Source organism: Pseudonaja textilis, chromosome Z (genome assembly GCF_049901715.1).
Source record: "Pseudonaja textilis isolate UNSWEBS1 chromosome Z, rPseTex1.2, whole genome shotgun sequence".
In the NCBI taxonomy this organism is placed as follows: domain Eukaryota; kingdom Metazoa; phylum Chordata; class Lepidosauria; order Squamata; family Elapidae; genus Pseudonaja; species Pseudonaja textilis.
Genome location: NC_142008.1, coordinates 115,938,070 through 115,959,204, shown reverse-complemented (window position 1 = coordinate 115,959,204; position 21,135 = coordinate 115,938,070). Strand labels below are relative to the sequence as shown.

The 21,135-nt window shown below is 36.0% G+C and overlaps 1 protein-coding gene across 1 annotated transcript; it reads left to right on the top strand.

Moving 5' to 3' along the window:
* Positions 1–4,503: 4,503 nt before the first annotated feature.
* Positions 4,504–20,587, top strand: LOC113452583 (vomeronasal type-2 receptor 26-like). Its single transcript, XM_087916182.1, has 5 exons — positions 4,504–4,788; positions 12,948–13,805; positions 16,740–16,967; positions 19,145–19,271; positions 19,689–20,587. The coding sequence occupies exons 1-5, from the start codon at positions 4,504–4,506 to the stop codon at positions 20,585–20,587; spliced, it is 2,397 nt and encodes a 798-aa protein (XP_087772308.1).
* The last annotated feature ends 548 nt before the right edge of the window (positions 20,588–21,135 follow it).

Sequence of the window (21,135 nt, the reverse complement as noted above, 5' to 3'; positions counted from 1 at the left end):
TCAAAATCCATAGTTGTCCACTGAAGTTTAATGACATAGAATGTTTTCAAAAAGCAAAAATATGCAAAATTTGAAATACTGCCAGATTCTTTTAATGAAGCCAAATTTATTGCTTTTAGCATGCTGGTGTTTTGTAGTGTATGGGTGACTTTTGTGCCAACTTATCTGAGCACGAAAGGAAAATACATGGTAGCTGTGGAGATCTTCTCCATCTTGGCTTCCAGTATAGGAATATTGGGATCTATCTTTTTCCCTAAATGCTACATAATCCTACTGAGACCAGAACTCAACACAAAGGAGCACCTAAAAATGAAAAATTAACAATTACTGCTATCTATTGATTTGAAGAAGTTAGCACTGGCTTTATGAGGAAAGTTTGGGAGATAGAATGTTGCTCAGTTGTGAGCAGAAAGAAAATGTAGGAAAAAAATATAGCTCCAACTTGATCTCACTTTCCTTAAAATGGAGAAAGGGGATCCTTTGGAATAGCTATCAAGTGTCTGTAAATATAACATATAACAATAAAGTAATATTCCTGTAATCCCTGCAGGATCAGTTTTGTGGCCTGGCCTACTTGAAAATATTGACATGTTATTTGGAAGTAAACATATTTGATTATAATATTTCTTTTTCAGCCCTTAAAACAATGCATCTCATCAGCTAAACAAAGGCAAGATACTATATTTATCTCACTGTATAAACTGTATATTTAGGTTCACTTTTATCCTCCATTTCATACTTATTTCATATTACATATCCTCTCATTAAAATATTTCAATTATGACTGCTCTATGAAAAGTACAGTGAAAGGAAGATTGCTAACCATTGTTAAAAATAAAACCCATAATAGATGAAAATATAATGTACAATGGGCAAAGAACATGCCTTCTCAGAATCTGTGGAGGTGAGAAAAAAATGATTGGCTGGTTCAAGCCTAGAGGATGGTGAATTCTGAGAGTTGAAGGCCACACATCATAAAATTGCTGAGGTTGAGAAACACTGAGCTCAAAATTTTCAGTGTCAGCTCCTTTATTTGAAGCCACAGTAAGCTAACCCATCTCAACCAGTCTGATTTCTTGGCTAGCATGCTTCACAAAGTGAGGCATAAAAAAGTATGAAGGTGATAATGGCTAATTTATTTATACCTAAAAATAGAAACTATTTGTAACTGGAGACACCATGTCTGCCCTACTTCAGACATAATTGTATGGTTCTTTTGGTCATAAGAATTCATTACAAGATATTTAATGGATAAAGTCAAAGGACTGTTCACTCCATCATATTATTTCCTCAATGGAGCAAAGGGTTGCCTATAGGAAGCTTAAACATGGATATGATCATGCCCTTAAGAACCAACTTATTTCTTGTCCTGGAAGTATGAGACCAATTTATGCCTCGTAGCCACTGATAAATTTATCTTCAGTGGTCTGCAATGCTTTCTAAGATACTGGACATCACAAGATCATATGGAAGCAAATTATTTAGCTGGATATGTTATTTAGCAGTACTCTTTTCCTTGGGCAGAATTCTCCTTAACAGACCTTCTTACTTCAGTTTGTTTAAATGTTGTTTCCAAAAAACTTTGTTGGCTATGTAAAGCATATGTTTACTTTGAATTATGTATCCTGTTAGCATATTGGAAAAGAATTATTGATAGCTATCTTCCATTATCAAGGAGACTGTCACAAACAAAATGGGGTCAACCTATTCTCCAAAGCCCCTAAGAACAGGACAAGAAGTCATGGATAGAAACTAATGAAGGAGAGAATGAGCCTAGAACTAAGAGAAAAAAATCCTAACAGAACAATTAATCGATGGAAAGGTTTATTCCAGAAGTCACAGGTACTCCATCACTGAAGATTTTTAAGAACAGCCATTTGAGAAGTGGAGCCAGCTGCCAGAGAGAGTGGAAGTGTGAATGGAGATCTTTGCTTCATCAATCCACTTTTTCCTTGTGTTCATGGGACTTGTTGGAGTCAAGGAGATCCTGGAGCGATAGCCGGAAGAGTGGGCATCTTGTGGAATGCTTTCGAGCAGCGTTTGTGGTGGAACACGATTAGAAAATCAACAAGAACTAATCAAATGGACCAGGAGGGAGATAGTTAGCAAGTTACCACCAGATTTGTGACCTATCCTACTTGAAAAGGTTGATGCAATTACATAAAGGTTCAGTTATATAAAAGGCATACTACTAGGATACTATTAGATACCAATAAACAGTACCTAGAGCATGTTACTCCTGAAGGAACTGGCAGAGACAATTGGAGAAACTTGGTCCCACAAATATTCTGCTCTTATATAATGTAGAACTTTGTAGATTGCATGAGCTACATCAGCAAGCTATTAACATTTATCAATAAATACATTAAGCAGCCAGAGGCATGTTACTAATTACTACATTTTGAACTGTTCTCATAAATTCTAAGATATGTTTTACTTTTGTCATATCGATATACCTTGGTGCATTCAGCAGCCAAGTTTCAATGTCATATTCAATCAGAACATATACTAACATGATTTAGTTATCATGCAATTTCTCTAAATCAAATATTGCCTTTTATGAGATATACTTTACACCACAAAAGGCAAGATACTGTTTTTATCTCAAGCATAGCATATTTCCTACAAAATTATTCTTCTCATTGACACTAAGTTGAACACACACACACACACAAATTATGTGTGTGTGTGTGTGTATGCCTAATAAATCCACTCTAACAAATCTAATAAAAATAGATGAAACAAAAATTTATTAGATTATATCCCTAATAAATCTATTCCCAGTAAATCAAATCTAACAATTAGATCTAGGGATAATTTATGACATGTGTATTCCTAAAAATATTCCCAATAATTATAATTAATACATTTAATATATACCTATTTATTATATTCCTAAAATATATAGTATGTAGCTCTCCTTTTATTCAGCAGCTCCAGTACTTTATAATCTACAAAAAATCACCATAAGGCTCAAACCAACAATGGAGTCAGAGGAAGAAGAGAAGAAGGAGGAGTAAATGTGACTCCATACCTTATGATTATCTAAGATTGTAATTATGAAATCATCATTACTCTAAGGCAGAAAGTTTTTTTTCCCATTCTAATCGCATATTGGTATATAACTCCTGAACTGATGAAAGGGAAAGTTGGCATATGTATGTATGAATGTATGTATGTATGTATGTATCCATCCATCCATCCATCCATCCCTCTATAGATTCAGCAGACCAATACATATGCACTGGTAGGATCCAGAATCGTAAAGACCATGGCATACTAAACAGCTGCATGATGACAATTAAAATAGGAGTAAGAAATCTTAAATTAAGGGACAATCATTGTGCCTGTTGCATGAGAGAGTCCTTCATGTCCCTGACACTTCTTGTTTGTTTGCTGCTGCTTCCACAAACTGATTGTGTGATATCTCCTGCTGTGTGTGGCATTCCTGAATCTCTGAAAGTGCATTACCAATATTTTCAGCCAGGTGATGTGATAATTGGTGGGATCATTTCACAGCTTTTCTCTGTTTCTGAAGGGATAGACTTCAGATCACACCCTACACCCAAGTGTGATGTTGAACCAATGTAAGAAAATCCTCACTGATTTCTGCAATACTTGGCTATTTTATGGCAGTGTCACTGATATACTTTCAGCAACTTGACCTAGATTCTAGAAATCAGATAATTTTTATTCCTTCATCCATTTATTCTGACCTTCTGGTAATAGAAAATAGGAGATTTTGAAATGGTGGTCAGAACCAAAACACTCATGTGGCAGCCATGTTAGTTTTCATCCCAACAACTGTTATCTTATTGCTCCTGGTTTTAACCCAACTATTTGGCTTAAACTTAAAGCTCCAGCACTCAGCAAGTAGTTTGGATAGTTTGATCTAAACTTCTCTTCAAGCACTGTGATTCTATGATATTTGCCACATCGCCTGGTATGCTCTGAGTTCATTCTTTAACATTTGATAGGATCAGTCAGTCAGTAAGACATGTTAGATTTGATTGTGTGAAGTGGGAAAACCTGCCTTAGTTTTGGATCAATCTTTTTTTGCTTAAATCCTTGGTATTATATACATAGCACTATTTGTATCCAGAGATATTCTACTCAAAAATCATTGGAGTGAAATATCTTCCTATTTCTCTGAGCTTATGAGAGGTGAGAAGCAAGTGATGGTTTAGCATATTGGTTACATGTAATTTGATCTGGTCTAGAAGAAAAACTATCCATCATTGAATAGTTTCACTGCATAAGTTAATGAAGCAACATTTGTTTCTAAGCACACATTAGGATGGTTGAAATATTGGAGAAAAGCAGCTCCATTGCAAGCAAACAAACTAGTCTTCTAGTTAAAGGTAATTTCATTCCAAGTGTCAGGTTTCTCATTTTCCAATGTTCCCCAATAATAAATATAGGGTACCTATTGCAGGAGTAGCATTGAAAATGACAACACTGAACATCAGGTCTTACCCAAGTTGTGTCTTTTACTTTAGTATAATGCTGAAAAAATATCAGCACACCCTAGCTTTGGTGTTTGCGGTGAATGAAATCAATGGAAACAGCATGATCTTACCCAATAGGACTCTGGGATTTCATATCTATGATAGCCACTTTGATGCCCAGCTAACTTACCAGAACACACTGAACCTACTTTTTAATCAGAAGCCAACTATTCTGAACTACAAGTGCAGCAAGAAGATACCAGCAGCTGTCATTGGGGGTACTGACTCAGAAACCTCTGTTCACATAGCTACTATCTTAGGGATTTACAAGATTCCTCAGGTAAGGTGGATTACACATGTATTGTTTAGGAATTTATTATCTATTACAGTATTTCTCAATCTTGACAATATTAAGATTGGTGGACTTCAACTCCCAATGATGTACTTAAAAGGTTATTAAGAAATTTATTATCCACACACATTAAGAAAATATTTGCATTCGTTAAGAAACTTATTATGTACAGAATATTGTTTAGATTTTCTCTATAGTGATGTACCAAAAGCAGGTTGATCTGAGCAGAAATAAGCTTCTTCTAAGTTTAGTGTGAGAATACAAAGACTTTTAAGATCTCATTGCCAGCACCACAAAATCATTTTCCTCCTTAATGTGATGCAATTTCTTTCTCCTTTGCTGGTAATGTGATATTTCAGGAAGGGAGAGATGTTGCATTTTTTTTCCTCTCATTTGCTCTGTGGTAAATTTGTTTATAAAAATCTTAGTGAAATTTAAAACTTGATTTAATTATACAAGTTATGAATGGATAATATGCATAAAAGGGCTTCCTTGTTGGAAGTACATTCTCACAATGCTCGCTGGTGTTTATCTTTAATATGTGATGATCTTCTTTCCGTTTTCATTCTTTACCCTGGTCTTAACTATTCCTTCTATTTTTCTTTCTCTTAGTTCCTTTTGCACTCTTTATTCCTTATAATTGCATTAGAGAAGGAGATCAAAAGTAATCTGATACATGAATAACCACTAATGTTTTAAAAACTCTTTTAAACTTATATAAAAGATAAACATGATAAAAGGAATGTTTCATATTAATTGTTAATTTAGGTGCAGTGGTGGGATTAATTTAATTTAATACCAGTGATGCTATTCTACTGATTCAGCCCAGTTCTGGCATACTGGTAGTGCTGAAGATCAGCAGAGACCAAACTGGTTCTCTGTGATAAGGTGCTATTGGGCCCATCCACCCAACTGGGCTCCCGTACTGATCTTTATTCCCTGCTTTTGAAGTGCAGCTGCTTTGTGCAGAATAGCAGAATGCTGCATGTCAGCTGCTCAAGCTACAGGGAGAGTGCAAAATTGCAGGAATGAGTACAAAAGCCTCTATATGTGTGCAAAGGCTGATGGTGGGAAAGAGAGATCTTCTAAACCTGTGATGTTTGGCTGAACAGGGTGACATGGCGAGGCTTGTCTGCCTTTCAGTCACAGTTCTCAGCTTCTTCAGGACCTCCATGGGACTGCCACCCACTAACCCTTCCTTCTGCCACCAGCCCTGCATCCAGTCTGCAACAGGGGGATACACTACTACTGGGGGTAGGCAATTGGGGAAAAAAGCAGCCCTCATGGGAGAATGCCATGCTGGGATCAGGTCATCTACCTGCTTACCAGGAGTGCTGCTTCCAGGCATTGGCCCCATTGGGATCTGAAGGACAGGACACTCAGGCTGGCAGAAGTATGAGAAAACTCTGGAGCCCCTTAAGGCCTATGATCAGGTCATCCAAGACTTCCTGGAAAGGGCTTTGTCATAGAGGGCTGTGTTCTGGCACCAGGTGCTTTTCCTTAAGCCTTTCATCTGGAGGCACTGCAGAAGCTGAGAGCCTGGCCCAAAAGATGGATGAGCTTCGTTGTGTTCCCCCCAGGCACCCTTTCAGGCAAGCACAGCAGGCCTAGAGTTAGTCTCCTTCCTCTGCCATTGGCCTCACGCTCTCACCCAGGCAGCCAGGAGACCAGGCAAGGAGTAGCTGGGAGGGGATGGTTGAGTGGCTGGGCGTGGCGATCAGTAGTGGGATTCAGCAGTTCACTGAACTGCAAAAAAAAAAAAAAGCTACTGATTCAACTGAACTGGTGTGAACCAGCTGAATCCCACCTCTGGTTAGGTGGTAGCATTTAGTTGGCACTGACTTCTCTTAGATTGTAAACAGGGAAATAAACGGAATAATAATTAATCAAAAATAAATAATGAAAAATTAGGACACATAGACGAACATTTCATGCATTATTCATTCTTCATGAATTATTAACTAGAGATGGGAAATGGATGACAAAAGAAATAATATGTCTAAATGCACATAAAAGAAGTCATGAGGGGAGAAGGGAGGAGCTTGCGCCGTGACGATACGGTCTGCAATCGAGCTCCTCGATTGCAGCCGATATCTCCATTACTGGCCGGTCCAAACGGACCTATGCTGTCCCGTAGGGACAGCTATCGTGAAGAGCATACCCTGAGGACTCCGGGGATATCGCAAAATCCCTGGAAGACCCGGGTGAAGCTCTCTTTGCTGGCGGTGGAGAGGCAGCCCCCATGCTGCTGAAGTCGGGGCGGCTCCAGAAAGAACGGGTCTGAGAGAGAGTCTGTCGATTGGGTGAGAAACTTTTTTTTATTTAATTTTTTGAGTCTTGAAAGTCCACTCTGATTATTAGAAGAAATCTGTGTGATTTTTTTTTCTTTTGACAAAACTGACTAAGCGGTGTTTTTTTAAGGGAGACGTCAAAGAGAGAATCTATTTGCTTTTTTTTCCTTTGCTTCCGGACTTTATTGTTATTTACTGGATAACTGGACTGTTCCTTTTTATATTCATATGTTTTATTCTTCCTTTGGATTTTTCATTTTTAGGCTAGAGGCTCCCTTTGTTTATTTTTTTATTCTTTTTTGCTTTTATATGTTTGTGTATTCCGTGCCGGCTTTTCTTTTTTTTTATGCTGTTCAGAGAGGAGGGGGGAAAGTGAGAACTAAGAAACTTTGTAACACTGCCAACTAGAGGCTTGGAAACATTTTACTTGAACTGGAAAAAGACGAAGTATCTCTTCTCAAGGACATCTTCTGATAAGATAGAGGAAAGCACTTTGTAGAATATTATTACAGGTGTCTTTCTGGACATTTATGGCTTAGCTTTGAAGCTTGTGGGAAAGAGAAGGGAGTCATAATTAGAGCCTTGGACAATTAAATAGAGTGCAGTGTATTGCTGCTTACTTTCTTTTTCTAATTCTTTTTTTTTAGTTCCGCTACCCCCTCCATCAGCATCAAGGTCTTCATTTTTAAGTTTGATTTATTTGCAAAGGGAAGCCTCTGAATCTTTTTTATTTTTATTTTATTTTGATTTATTTTACTCTATTTTTTCTCCTTTCTATTTGGATTCTGCTTTTCTTTTTAATGTATATTAATGGACTATTTCTTTTTTTCTTTTTTCAATTGAGATTTTTTTTTTTTGCTGGATTAAGGTGTGGAATTTGAAGATATTTATTCTTCTTGTTTTTTGTTTTGTTTTTTCTCTCTTTTTCTCTTTTCCTTCTTTTTGGCTTTGGCCTTGTTTATTATTATTATTATTACTGGGTTTTTATTCTTATTTTTACTCTCTTTTGTGGATTATTTTTTCTAATTGGATTAAGGTCAGGAAGAATTTTTTCTTTTTTTCTCTTTTTTTGCTCTTTTCCTTTTTCTTTTTCATGTTTTTCTTCTTTTTCTCTCATTATTGATTCCTTTTTATTATTGGCCTTTTTATCTGGGATTATAACTGGCTACCCTTTTTGGATTAAAATTTGAAAGAACTTGAAGAGCTGGAACCATTTAAAATGAGTAAGAAACTTATATCTTCGGGTGCCTCTATGTCTACTTCTGCCTCCCCACCATCTGGACAGCATTCAATTCAGACAATGTTAAAGCAAGATAAAGAAAAAGAAAAAGAACAAGAACAAGAAAGAGTATCTTTTCAGATGATTATGCAAGGAATTCAAGTTCTTAAGGTAAAATAGATACCATTGAACAAAGAACAGGGAGGACGGAGGAAAAAGTGGAAAGTATTCAACAGATGATGGTAAAATATGAGGAGAGACTTCAAAAAGTCGAAGAGGGGGGCAAACGAAGAGAGGAGAAGATTGGAAATATTGATAATAGACTAACAGTGATTGAACAAGAGAAAAGCGGGATGTTGAAGTGGGAGTTGGATAGATCAGAATTCTATCTCAGATTTCAAAATATAGAAGAAGAAAAAGGACAAGATTTGGCTGCGATAATGGTAGGAATCTTGGCAGATGCGTTGGAGATAACAGAAGAGAAGATGATGGATGGAATAGATGAGATATATCGAGTTTTTACAAGATATGCGATGAGAAATAATCTGCCCAGAGAAGTTCATATTAGATTTACTAAAAAATCTATGAAGGCACAAATATTACAAGTGGCAAGAGAGAAGATATTGAAATATAAAGGTAAAGAAATTTTGGTTTTAAAACAAATACCTAGAAGAGTGAGAGAGATGAGAAGAGAATATCGATTCCTGACCAAAATGTTAATGAAAAAGGAGGTGACTTACAGATGGCTGATCCCAGAAGGATTGATGTTTACGTGGCAGGAACAGAGACATAGAATTGATTCAATTGAGAAAGCAGAACTGTTCTATGCAGAAGTTTTTGGAGGGAGAGAAGGAGAGGCAGAAAAGGAGGTTCCATTAACTGAATCCCAAGAGAAACAAATGGAGATTGGAAAAGAAGAAGGTGCAGTAGATGGACAAGTGGATATTAAAGATCAGCGTGAATCAAGACCCACGAGAGTGGTTAAATCTAAATATAAAATATAATCATGGAAGAGAAAAAACTGATTACAATGAATATAAATGGATTGAATTCAGCTGCTAAGAGAAGGAAGATTTTCCATAAATTAAGGAAACTAAAGTTTGATATAATTTGTCTACAAGAAGTACATATTAAAAAGCAACATGAACAATTGTTATTACAACCAAAGTTAGGGAAATTGTTTACCTCTTTGACTCAATGTAAGAAAAGAGGGGTGGTCTTATATATTAAAGAGGCTATCCCAGCAAAAATGATTTATACAGATGAAGATGGGAGAATATTAATGGTGGAAATAATGGACAATAATAGAAAGATACTTTTGACTGCAATTTATGCCCCGAATGATAAACAGGAAGAATTCTATAAAAAATTACACACCAAGATGGCTGAACTGGACTATGCTAATATAATTATGATGGGAGATTTTAATGGAATTGTGGATAATAAACTTGATTATATTGCGACAGCAGCAAAGCATAATAGAAAAACTCTTCCTAAATCTTTTTTTAAAATGATAGATGAATTAACTTTAAAAGACATATGGAGAGAAAGAAATATTAAACTTAAGCAATATACGTTCTATTCAAATAGGCATTTATCATGGTCCAGACTTGATATGATTTGGATCTCAACAGACTTAATATCTAGTATTCAAGAAGTAAATATTGAAACAAGTACTTGGGCTGATCATAACCCATTGACAATTAAATGGAAGGGACAAAAAAAAAGATCGAGATGGACATTAAATAATACTATTTTAAAGGAGAAATAATTTATACAATGGATGGAGAAAGAATTGCCTTTTTTTTTTTAAGAGAATAGAAAAGAAGAAACTTCAATACAGAATGTTTGGGATACAATGAAGGCTTATGCTAGAGGCTTGATAATAGACTATACAAGAAAAAAGAATATTAGGAAAAGGCAAACTTTCAAAGCCTTGGAGGATGAATATAAAAGACTCGAAAAACAACTGCAGAAAATACCACACAGAAAAGATGTCAAATTGAAACTGGATATAACTAAACATAAAATGGACTTAATAGAGAAAGAAGAACTGGCACAGAAAATTAGGAATGCTAAACAGAATTATTTTGAAGATGCAAATAAGCCAGGTAGATGGCTAGCATATAAGTTGAGAAAGGAGAAAGAGTCGAGGAAAATATTGCAGTTAATAGATGACCAAGGTAAAACTTGTCATGGCAGCAAAGAGAAAAAAGAAATTATTTATGATTTTTACAAACATTTGTATAAGAAAGAAGATATTGATGAGGAGAAAGTTAAACAATACCTGCAGAATGCAAATCTACCTAAGATACCTAAAGAGATTGAAGAAATGTTAGAAAGCAATATAACAATGATGGAGTTAAGCCAAGCACTTAAGAAACAAAATAATGGAAAGGCACCAGGTCCAGATGGGTTTCCTGTAGAATTTTATAAAACCTTTCAAGAATCATTGTGTATTCTACTGTTAGAAGTTATGAATGAAGTTATGTTGAAAAAGATAATACCTAAAACATGGTCAGAGGCTTATATTACACTTATTCCAAAAGAGGAGGCGGACCTACTTCAAATCAAGAATTATAGACCGATTTCCTTATTAAATGCAGATTATAAAATTTTTGCTTCAATATTAGCAGAAAGACTTAAAAAGTATCTGAATAACTTTATCCACCCAGATCAAAATGGGTTTCTGCCAAAGCGACAAATTAGAGACAATATGAGAGTAATTTTGGACACCTTGGAATATTATGAGGCGCATCCTGAAAAGCAAATGGCTTTGATATTTTTAGATGCTCAAAAGGCATTTGATAACGTAAATTGGAGATTTATGTTACTTTTAATGGAACAGATGGGCTTTGCTAGAAGATTTATTCAAGCAATAGAAGCAATCTACAATGAACAAACAGCTAAGGTAATGATGGAGGGAGAATTTACAGATCCTATTAATATAAGAAAGGCACAAGACAAGGTTGTCCTCTTTCGCCCTTGTTATTTGTATTGACTTTGGAAGTGTTGAATAGAAATATCAGAGAAGATAAAACTATAAAAGGAATGAAAATTAAAAAGGAAGAATTTAAACTACAAGCTTTTGCAGATGACCTAGTCTTTATCCTGGAAGACCCTATAGAAACAGCCTCAAAGCTGTTGGAAAAGATAGAGGCATATGGGGAGGTGGCCGGTCTGAAAATAAATAAAGATAAAACAAAGATTTTGTCAAAGAATATGTTGCTGAGACAAAGAGAAGAACTGGCAGAATTGTTAAAAATTCAAGTTACAAATAAGGTTAAGTATTTGGGGATATATTTGACGTCAAGATCTAGTACATTAAAGGAGAACAATTATATTAAACTTAAACAACAGATAGCCCAAGATTTGAAAAAATGGGAAAACCTACAATTGTCATTAATAGGAAGGATCTCAACAATTAAGATGAACATCTTACCCAGAATTTTATTTTTGTTTCAAACAATACCAATTAGGCTTGGAAAAGAATATTTTGAAGATTTAAATAAAATTGTTTTGAAGTATATATGGCAAGGCAAGAAAGCAAGGATAAAGTTAAAGCTTTTACAGGATGCTAGATCTAGAGGAGGGTTTGGCCTGCCTAATTGGGAGTTGTACTACCAAGCTGCAAATTTGACATGGGTTAAAGAATGGATAACATTAAGGAAAACTAGATTGTTGACATTAGAAGGTCATGATTTGTTGTTGGGTTGGCATGCTTTTTTATGGTATAAGGGAACCAAAACACAGGGGTACTTTAGAAGACATTATATACGGGAGTCTCTGTGCTTAAACTGGGAGAAGACAAAAAAACAATGTTACTTGAAAATTCCAGTTTGGTTATCAACGATAGAAGCGTTTTCTTACCCGATAATCTATAAAAAGGAACAAACAGTTAGCTATGGGGAATTACTAGATGAAAAGGGTGAACTTAAATCGATGCAAAAATTAGAGGAACAAGGTATACAGATGAATTGGTTTTCATATCTGCAAATACATGCAAAGTATTATGAGGATTCCAAAGCAGAGGGATTTTATGATAAACAAACTGATTTAGATAAGATTTTGATGGGTACTGATGAAAAGGTGATTAAAAACTATATGGTTACTTATTGGAAATTAAGCTGGAGGAAGAACAAGTTAAAGAAACTATGATTGCTTGGGGGAGGAATTTTGGATATGGGATTGACTTAGAGAAATGGCAGAAATTATGGTTGCAAAATTATAAAATGACAATGTCTACAGCCTTTAAAGAAAATTTGTATAAGATGTTTTACAGGTGGCATTTCCCCCCGACAAGGATAGCAAGAATGTTCAAGAACAAATCCGAAAAATGCTGGAAATGTCATCAGAAACCTGGTTCATACTACCAAAAGAAGTCATGATGATATGGAATTTGTTATGCAGAACAAATAGTGTATTTTATTATTTATTTATTTTGGTTTGGTTTAGCTCATGTTAAGGATGCAGAAAACTAAATAGTACATAGAGTCAGCTTGTGATTGGAGCAGCCTTTGGGTATGCTGTACACTAATTAAATGTTGTTTTAAAAAAGAAAGTGAAAACTACTGTGTTTTTGTGCTTGACCCTTTTTATATTTCCCTATTATATAATGTAATTATGTTGGCCTTTAGGTCTCCTATTGTGTATATTCTCCACCAGTGAATGATATAAGCCATCCATCTTTCTTATACCGTATGGTACCTAATGAAGCACATCAGTACACAGGAATAGTCAACCTATTACTGCATTTTCAATGGAAGTGGATTGGGATCATGGCTATGGATGATGATAAAGGAGAAATATTTGTGCAGACCTTGGAGAAAAGCTTTTCTGACAATGGAATCTGCACCGCCTTCTCTAAACGAATGCCCCTCCAAAGCAATATTTTAGACATGGTTGTTAACTTCAATGATATGTTTAGGGAAATGGCCCTGCTACTGAGTAAAGCAAATGTCAATGTCTGTATTATCAGTGCTGATGCTCACATGATGTTAGATTTGCAGATGGTGCTCAGTTCTGCTGAATCAGATATGATGCTGCCTGTGCAGAACGTATGGGTGATGACAGCCCATTGGGATTTTTCACTGGAGCCCTTTCTAAATAGTTTAAATATGCAGATCTTCCATGGTGCCCTGTCCTTTGCAACTCACACCTCAGAGATGTCAACATTTCAGAATTTCCTTCTCTCCCAGGACCCCCATTCTCTTACCAATCATTTTGTCAGAGTCTTCTGGGAACAAGCATTTAAATGTTCATTTCCAGCTTCTGCAACAGACAAGGAGAACCTTGGAAGCTGTACTGGCAATGAGAGACTAGAAAGCCTTCCGCAGCCTTTTTTTGAAATGAGAATGACCAGTCAAAGCTACAGTGTTTACAATGCTGTCTATGCTCTGGTGCATGCTTTGCATGCCTTTTATTCATGCAGAAGGAAATACGGAGCAGTGCTTGTTAGAGATCACCCAAGAACTTCAAAATTACAGTATTTTCAGGTAATATCTCACCTCAGAGGCAGATTATTTTTGATGCATCAATGATGTTGATAATATTAGGGTCTTCATTTATATAAGGATTCTCATTCTGAATATAATGCATTACTGAGCATTCCCAGAGGAGATACAAAGAAGGCAAGACAGTGACTTTATGACCACAAGCGGGACCAACTTTTCCATTTCTATGCAAGTCAGCTATTAAGTGAAACCTGTCCATTTTTTTGTCATGATTGGTAAGTAAGTTGTTATAGTTGTTAAGTGAATTATATGATCATTAAGTGAATCCAGCTTTTCCCATTGACTTTGCTGTGAAAAACTGGATGGGAAGATTACAAATGGTGAACAAAAGACTCCAGGACACTGCAACTATTGTAACTACATACCAGTTGCCAAGTGCTCAAATTTGATCACATGACTGTAAGGATGCAGCAATAGTTATAAGTGCAAGATGTAGTTGTAAGTTATTCTTTCAGGGCCATTATAACTTTTAATGATCACTAAATGAATGGTTGTAAGTCTAGGACAACCTGCAAACAATGGAGATAAATACATGTAAATAACAATAGCATTTAGACTTATACACCACTTCACAGTGCTTTACAGCCATCTCTAAGCGGTTTACAGAGTCAGCCTATTACCCGCAACAATCTTGTTCCTCATTTTGCTGACCTTGGAAGAATGGAAGGCTGAGTCAACCTTGAGCCTGGTGAGATTTGAACTGCCAAATTGCAGGCAGCCAGCAGTCAGCAGAAGTAGCCTATAGTATTGCACTCTAACCACTGCACCACCATGGAAAATAGACTCCATAATGGCAATAAAAGGATGAAGGTTTTTCTGAGACTATCGTTTTTGTATGTTTTGAAAGAAATGAGAGATGTATTCTTGCAGATGCAGGATGCTACCAAATCCAGAATTTAGGATTTTATCCATCCTTTTGCAAAATATTCTAATTTAAGTAAATAAAAATTGCACAATAAGTTGTAGCAGAAAAAATACATAACTGCTAAATAAAGACTTGAAAACTGCCCAGAAGGTAGACAACATATCAATTTAATTTAGTAAAAGTGCCATATTTCCCTGGAAATAAGACCCGGTCGTGTGTGTGTGTGTGTGTGTGTGGTATTTAGGTTTCTTCAGGTATTTTCCCACGTCTTAATATTGGTGCTTTTATTATAGTGATGTTTCAGCAGTCTTTGTCCATTTTGAAGGCAGTCTTGATGTGATGCCTGCGTAGTATCTTGCTGATTTTGTCTGTTGTTCCTCTTATGTAGGGCAGGTGTTTGGTTCTGGTAATTAGTGTTCTGGCTATGGATTTTACTTATGGTGGTTGGTGGTAGGATTGAGCATTTAGGTAGCAGTTGGTGAGTGTTTCTTTCTGGTATATGGTGTGTCCTAGTGTGCCATCTTTTTTTTGTAGATTAGTACATCTAGGAATGGTAGTTGTTTGTTTCCGTTTCCATGGTGAATTTGATTTTGGGATGTGTATTGTTTAGTTGTGTTAGGAAATTGTTTAGGTTTTTTCTCCATTGAGCCAAATAACAAATGTATCATCAAATTATCTTAGCCATAGTTTGGGTTTGTGTGTGGCATTTGCCAGGGCTCTGGATTCAAATCCTTCCATGAACAGATTTGCAATTATGGGTGACAGTAGTGATCCCATGGGGGCTCCTTCGATCTGCTTGTATCTTTGTCCTTTGTATATAAAATATGTGTTGGTTAAGCAGTTTTCTATTAGTTCCATGAGGTGCTTGGGTGGTTTGTATTTGTTTTTGATGATCTGTAGGGTTTCTTTCACTGGGACTTGGGTGAATAGTGAAACCACATCGAAACTTATTCATATATGTATTGCCACAAAAAAATCACCATATCTTCCAATGACTCACCTCACTTGATGTGTTGCTCATGGCCTCCTTTTCACTATCAGAGGCCTTCAGGAACTATATGCACACCAAATACAAGCACGACGGATATGACCTTGTTGATGATCCTCACTCTGTCAAGGACCTTGGAGTTCTCATATCGAATGACCTAAGTACCAAAGATCACTACAACAGTATTGCCAAAAAGGTTTTAAGAGTTGTAAATTTAATTTTATGAAGCTTCTCCTCTGGTAATACTGTTTTGCTAACTAGGACATTCAAAACCTTTGCTAGACCAATATTTGAGTTCAGGTCTGCTGTCTGGAATCCACACTGTATATCAGACATAAATACAATTGAGCAAGAAGTATTTTACCAGAAGAGTACTACATTCCTCTGTTCTCAATAGGATACCCTACATCAACCAGACTGCAGATTTGAGGCTTAGACAACTTTGAACTACACTGGCTAAAATTGGACTTAAGCATAGTACATAAAATCATATGTTACAATGTCTTGCCAGTTAATATTTCAGCTTTAAACACAACAACACAAGAGGACACAACAGATATAAACTTAATGTAAACCATTCCAAAGTTATAGCAGAAAAAATATATAACTGCTTAATAATCACTTGGAAATTGCCCAGAGATACTGGAAGGTAGACAATACATAAATTTAATTTGGTAGAAGCAGTAATAGTAGTGGTAGTAGAGGTAGCAGCATAGTAGCAGCAGCGGCAGCAGTAGTAATAGTATTCCCTTGGCAGGTAGTAAACCTTAACTTTGAAATACCTGTGACATCGGTATACCAAAATATTTCTATGTCAAAAGAAAATTTAGTCTGTTTGTTTGAAATCCATTATCTACTAGTTCTTAGTATCCTTTTAAAACTGAGCTGACTGAAATATTTGATTGGGGAATGAAATAATGGGATGACCAATAATGGAGTGATAAAATAATTAAATAGTTTCTGAGTATAGCAAAACTCAGAAACCAAACAATTCCCAGCCAAACAATTTTCACTGTTTCGACCACTTTGGTAATAATCCTTGCCAAAACTTCTTTTCCTCCAGCTTTACCATTTCCTAAGTCAAGTCTCCTTTAACAGCTGTGCCGGAGACCTGGTATCTTTTGACAAGAAGGGTGAATTGCTAGCTGGATTTGACATTATCAACTGGGTAACTTTCCCTAACAAATCCTTCATGAAAGTAAAAGTGGGACAAATGGATCCTGAAGCACTATCAGACAGAAGGTTCTCCATAAATGAAAGAAAAATCACATGGCCAGCCCATTTTAACCAGGTAGGACCAAAATAAAGTTTTCAGTTTGAAATCAAAATAAATAGCTCTTTTTTCAGCAATTAACATTTGCTAGTATTGTTATAAGTGTCTGGAAGAGGACAAACTTGATATTTTTGATCCAGTGTGTGAAATTTTAGCAAAGCTAATTTTCAAAGGGAATAGAATAGAATAGAATTCTTTATTGGCCAAGTGTGATTTGACACACCAGAAATCTGTCTTTGGTGCATGTGGTCACACATAAAAGAAAAGATGACATTCATCAAGAATCATAAGGTACGACACGTAATAATAGTCATAGGGTACAATAAGCAATCAAATCATACTAGGAAACAGTCAGTATAAATCCTAAGGATATAAGCAACAAAGTTACAGTCATACAGTTATAATTGGGAGAAGATTGGTGAAAGTAGGGATGGGAAGATTAATTGTAATAGTAATACAGACTTAGTGAATAGTTTAACAGTGTTGAGGGAATTATTTCTTTAGCAGAGTGATGGTGTTTGGGATAAACTGTCCTTGTGTCTATTTGTTTTGATGTGCAGTGCTCTATAGCTTCATTTTGAGGGTAGGAGTTGAAACAGCTTATGTCCAGGATCTGAGGGTTCTGTAAATATTTTCACAGGCCTCTTTTTGACTTGTGCAGTACACAGGTCCTTGATGGAAGGCAGGTTGGTAATAATTGTTTTTTCTACAGTCCTAATTATTTTCTGAAGTCTGTGTCTGTCTTGTTTGGTTGCAGAACCAAACCAGACCGTTATAGAGATGCAGATGACAGACTCAATAATTCATCTGTAGGACTGTATCAGCAGCTCCTTGGGCAGTTTGAGCTTTCTGAGTTGGCACAGAAAGAACATTCTTTGTTGTGCTTTTGGATGATGTTTTTCATGTTGTGTTCATTTTAGGTCTTGAGATATGATAGTATATAGTAATCCTAGTGTTAATACACATGTTTGTATTAAGATAGCTATTCAATGTTTCCATTTGCCATTCTAATGCCAATCACAAGAATAAATCAAAAAGCAGAGAAAAATAAAGTGGATAACAATGAAATAAATGCACTAGTGTAAGGCATGTGACAAGGCAATCAGTACCCCTTGTCCTTTAGAAGGACATCCTTCTCACAAATGATTTATTTATTTTGTTAGACATTTATTCTGTCTTATTACTTTATAGAGAATTCAAGATGGGGAACTTATCTAATATTCCTTCCTCCTCTTGACTTCCCCACAACCACAATCTAAAAAGTGGTTTGGGCTGGGAGAGAGAGTCTTGGTGACTCAGCCATTTTTTCAATCTGAAAATGGGACTAAAACTCAGAGTCTCTTGGTTTCTAGGCCACCACCTGAACTACTACTTTGTTTAAAAAGGAGCAAGAAATGTCAAAATAACTTGCAATAATTTTATGCAAAAACAGGGTTGAAGGAAACCAATTTGTAAAGTTGCAAACACCACAGACAACATTTCTGAATTTCTCATATCTCTCATAAAATGATGCAAAAGACAAGAGAGGTTATAGCAAATTTCAATCTGAGCCGGATGTGTTAGTAGGAAAAAAGACTAGAATGAGCAGCAATACTTTGCAAGATGTAGCAAACCTGCAGTCAGGATGTTTGTATTTATTTGCCAAAGGCAAGTATTCTTTTTATTTGAAAACTACTTGCTCTGAGAGGTGAGCAGATGGATGTGACAAGGAGTGGCTGGGGGAGGGAGGAGGGGGGCAACGTGGAGCCAGATATGGCAAGAAGAGGATGGGCAAGATTAGGTGCCCTTTGATGTGAGTTACATTGAGTTGGCCATGCCTATTCAGCCATTGCCCATTCAGCCATGCCTACCCAGCCAGTCATTTGAGCAGAAAATCAGTTGTTAAATTATTTGAATCCCACCACCAATATTGAACAAGCCTGAAGTCAAATACAAGCAGAATGTATCACAAAACACTGATCACATAGGTTATTTTCAGATATTAGTGATCAAAAAGGCCTACTCAGAGTGATGGTAAGTTTCATCAACAATACATGCTATTTTCGACAATTTGTTATATGTGTACATATCTGCAAAAACACATGAAACTACTGAATATTTCTCAGAAGTTTATGATGCATGTACTGATTTCTGAAAATGGTTGGATTCAAGGGAATAAAATATGTTTCTCTCTCTCTCTCTCTCTTTAATGATAGACCATACCTCTTGCTCTGTGCAATGATCATTGCCCACCAGGCTCCAGAAAGAAAATGAAGGAAAGTGAGCCTTTTTGTTGCTATGATTGTAATATTTGTCCATCAAGAAAATTTTCAAATGAAAGAGGTAGGAAATATTGAATTGTTATATTTATGCATGTGCATAAATAAAGTATGTATCCATGAAGACAGCCACAGAGATTTCACACAGAGATATCACACCCTTAGAGGTCATCTCTCGTTATTTGTGAGAGTCCCATTCTAGATGAGCTCTCCAATAGCAAGTTTTAACAAATATCTATTTAACAGAGATGTGAATAGTTGTTAATGTTGCTGAATTACATCTACCAGCACTTCTGGCTTGGAAGATTGAAAGCAATGAATGATGAGAATTGTTGCACATTTCAGTTTCAAAATCCATAGTTGTCCACTGAAGTTTAATGACATAGGAGGTTTTCAATTAGTAAATATTTCTCAATAAGCAAAAGTATGCAAAATTTGAAATACTGCTATGAATTCTGAAATACTACACATATTTTACCAGATATGGATGACTGCTTAGACTGTCCAGAAGAACAGTATCCAAACAAGGAAAAAAACTTGTGCCTTCCAAAGGATCTACACTTCTTGTCTTACAATGAAACTTTGGGCATCACTTTGGCTGTTCTGGCTTTGTCATTTTCTGTGACCACAGTGGTGGTACTTGGAATTTTCATAAAACATCGGAATACTCCCATTGTCAAAGCTAACAACCGGAATCTCACTTATCTTCTCCTTGTCTCCCTCTTCCTCTGCTTCCTCTGTTCCTTGCTATTCATTGGTCAGCCCCAATTGCTGACCTGCCTTCTTCGTCAAATTGCTTTTGGGATCATCTTCTCAGTTGCTGTCTCTTCAGTTTTGGCCAAAACCCTCACAGTGGTTCTAGCTTTTATGGCTACTAAGCCAGGATCAAAAATGAGAAAATGGATGGGGAAAAGATTTTCAAATTCTCTGATTCTCTGTTGTTCCTGCATTCAAGCAAGTATTTGCATATTGTGGCTGTGCACTGGCCCTCCGTTCCCAAATTTGGACATGCATTCTCTTCCAGAAGAGATTGTAGTTGAATGCAATGAAGGATCAGGCAACATGTTCTATTATATTTTAGGATATATGGGATTTCTTGCTCTCATCAGCTATATTGTGGCTTTCTTTGCTCGAAAACTTCCAGACTCTTTTAATGAAGCCAAATTTATTGCTTTTAGCATGCTGGTGTTTTGTAGTGTATGGGTGACTTTTGTGCCAACTTATCTGAGCACGAAAGGAAAATACATGGTAGCTGTGGAGATCTTCTCCATCTTGGCTTCCAGTATAGGAATATTGGGATCTATCTTTTTCCCTAAATGCTACATAATCCTACTGAGACCAGAACTCAACACAAAGGAGCACCTAAAAATGAAAAATTAACAATTACTGCTATCTATTGATTTGAAGAAGTTAGCACTGGCTTTATGTGGAAAGTTTGGGAGATAGAATGTTGCTCAGTTGTGAGCAGAAAGAAAATGTAGGAAAAAAAATATATAGCTCCAACTTGATCTCACTTTCCTTAAAATGGAGAAAGGGGATCCTTTGGAATAGCTATCAAGTGTCTGTAAATATAACATATAACAATAAAGTAATATTCCTGTAATCCCTGCAGGATCAGTTTTGTGGCCTGGCCTACTTGAAAATATTGACATGTTATTTGGAAGTAAACATATTTGATTATAATATTTCTTTTTCAGCCCTTAAAACAATGCATCTCATCAGCTAAACAAAGGCAAGATACTATATTTATCTCACTGTATAAACTGTATATTTAGGTTCACTTTTATCCTCCATTTCATACGTATTTCATATTACATATCTTCTCATTAAAATATTTCAATTATGACTGCTCTATGACAAGTACAGTGAAAGGTAGATTGCTAACCATTGTTAAAAATAAAACCATAATAGATGAAAATATAATGTAC

Bases quoted from the DNA above. Each gene is read 5' to 3' on its own strand.
- LOC113452583 (XM_087916182.1), top strand. From the start codon at position 4,504: ATGCTGAAAAAATATCAGCACACCCTAGCTTTGGTGTTTGCGGTGAAT. The intron at 13,806-16,739 runs GTAATATCTCAC...CTTTTCCTCCAG, and splicing joins CAAAATTACAGTATTTTCAG to CTTTACCATTTCCTAAGTCA. The intron at 19,272-19,688 runs GTAGGAAATATT...ATATTTTACCAG, and splicing joins AAAATTTTCAAATGAAAGAG to ATATGGATGACTGCTTAGAC.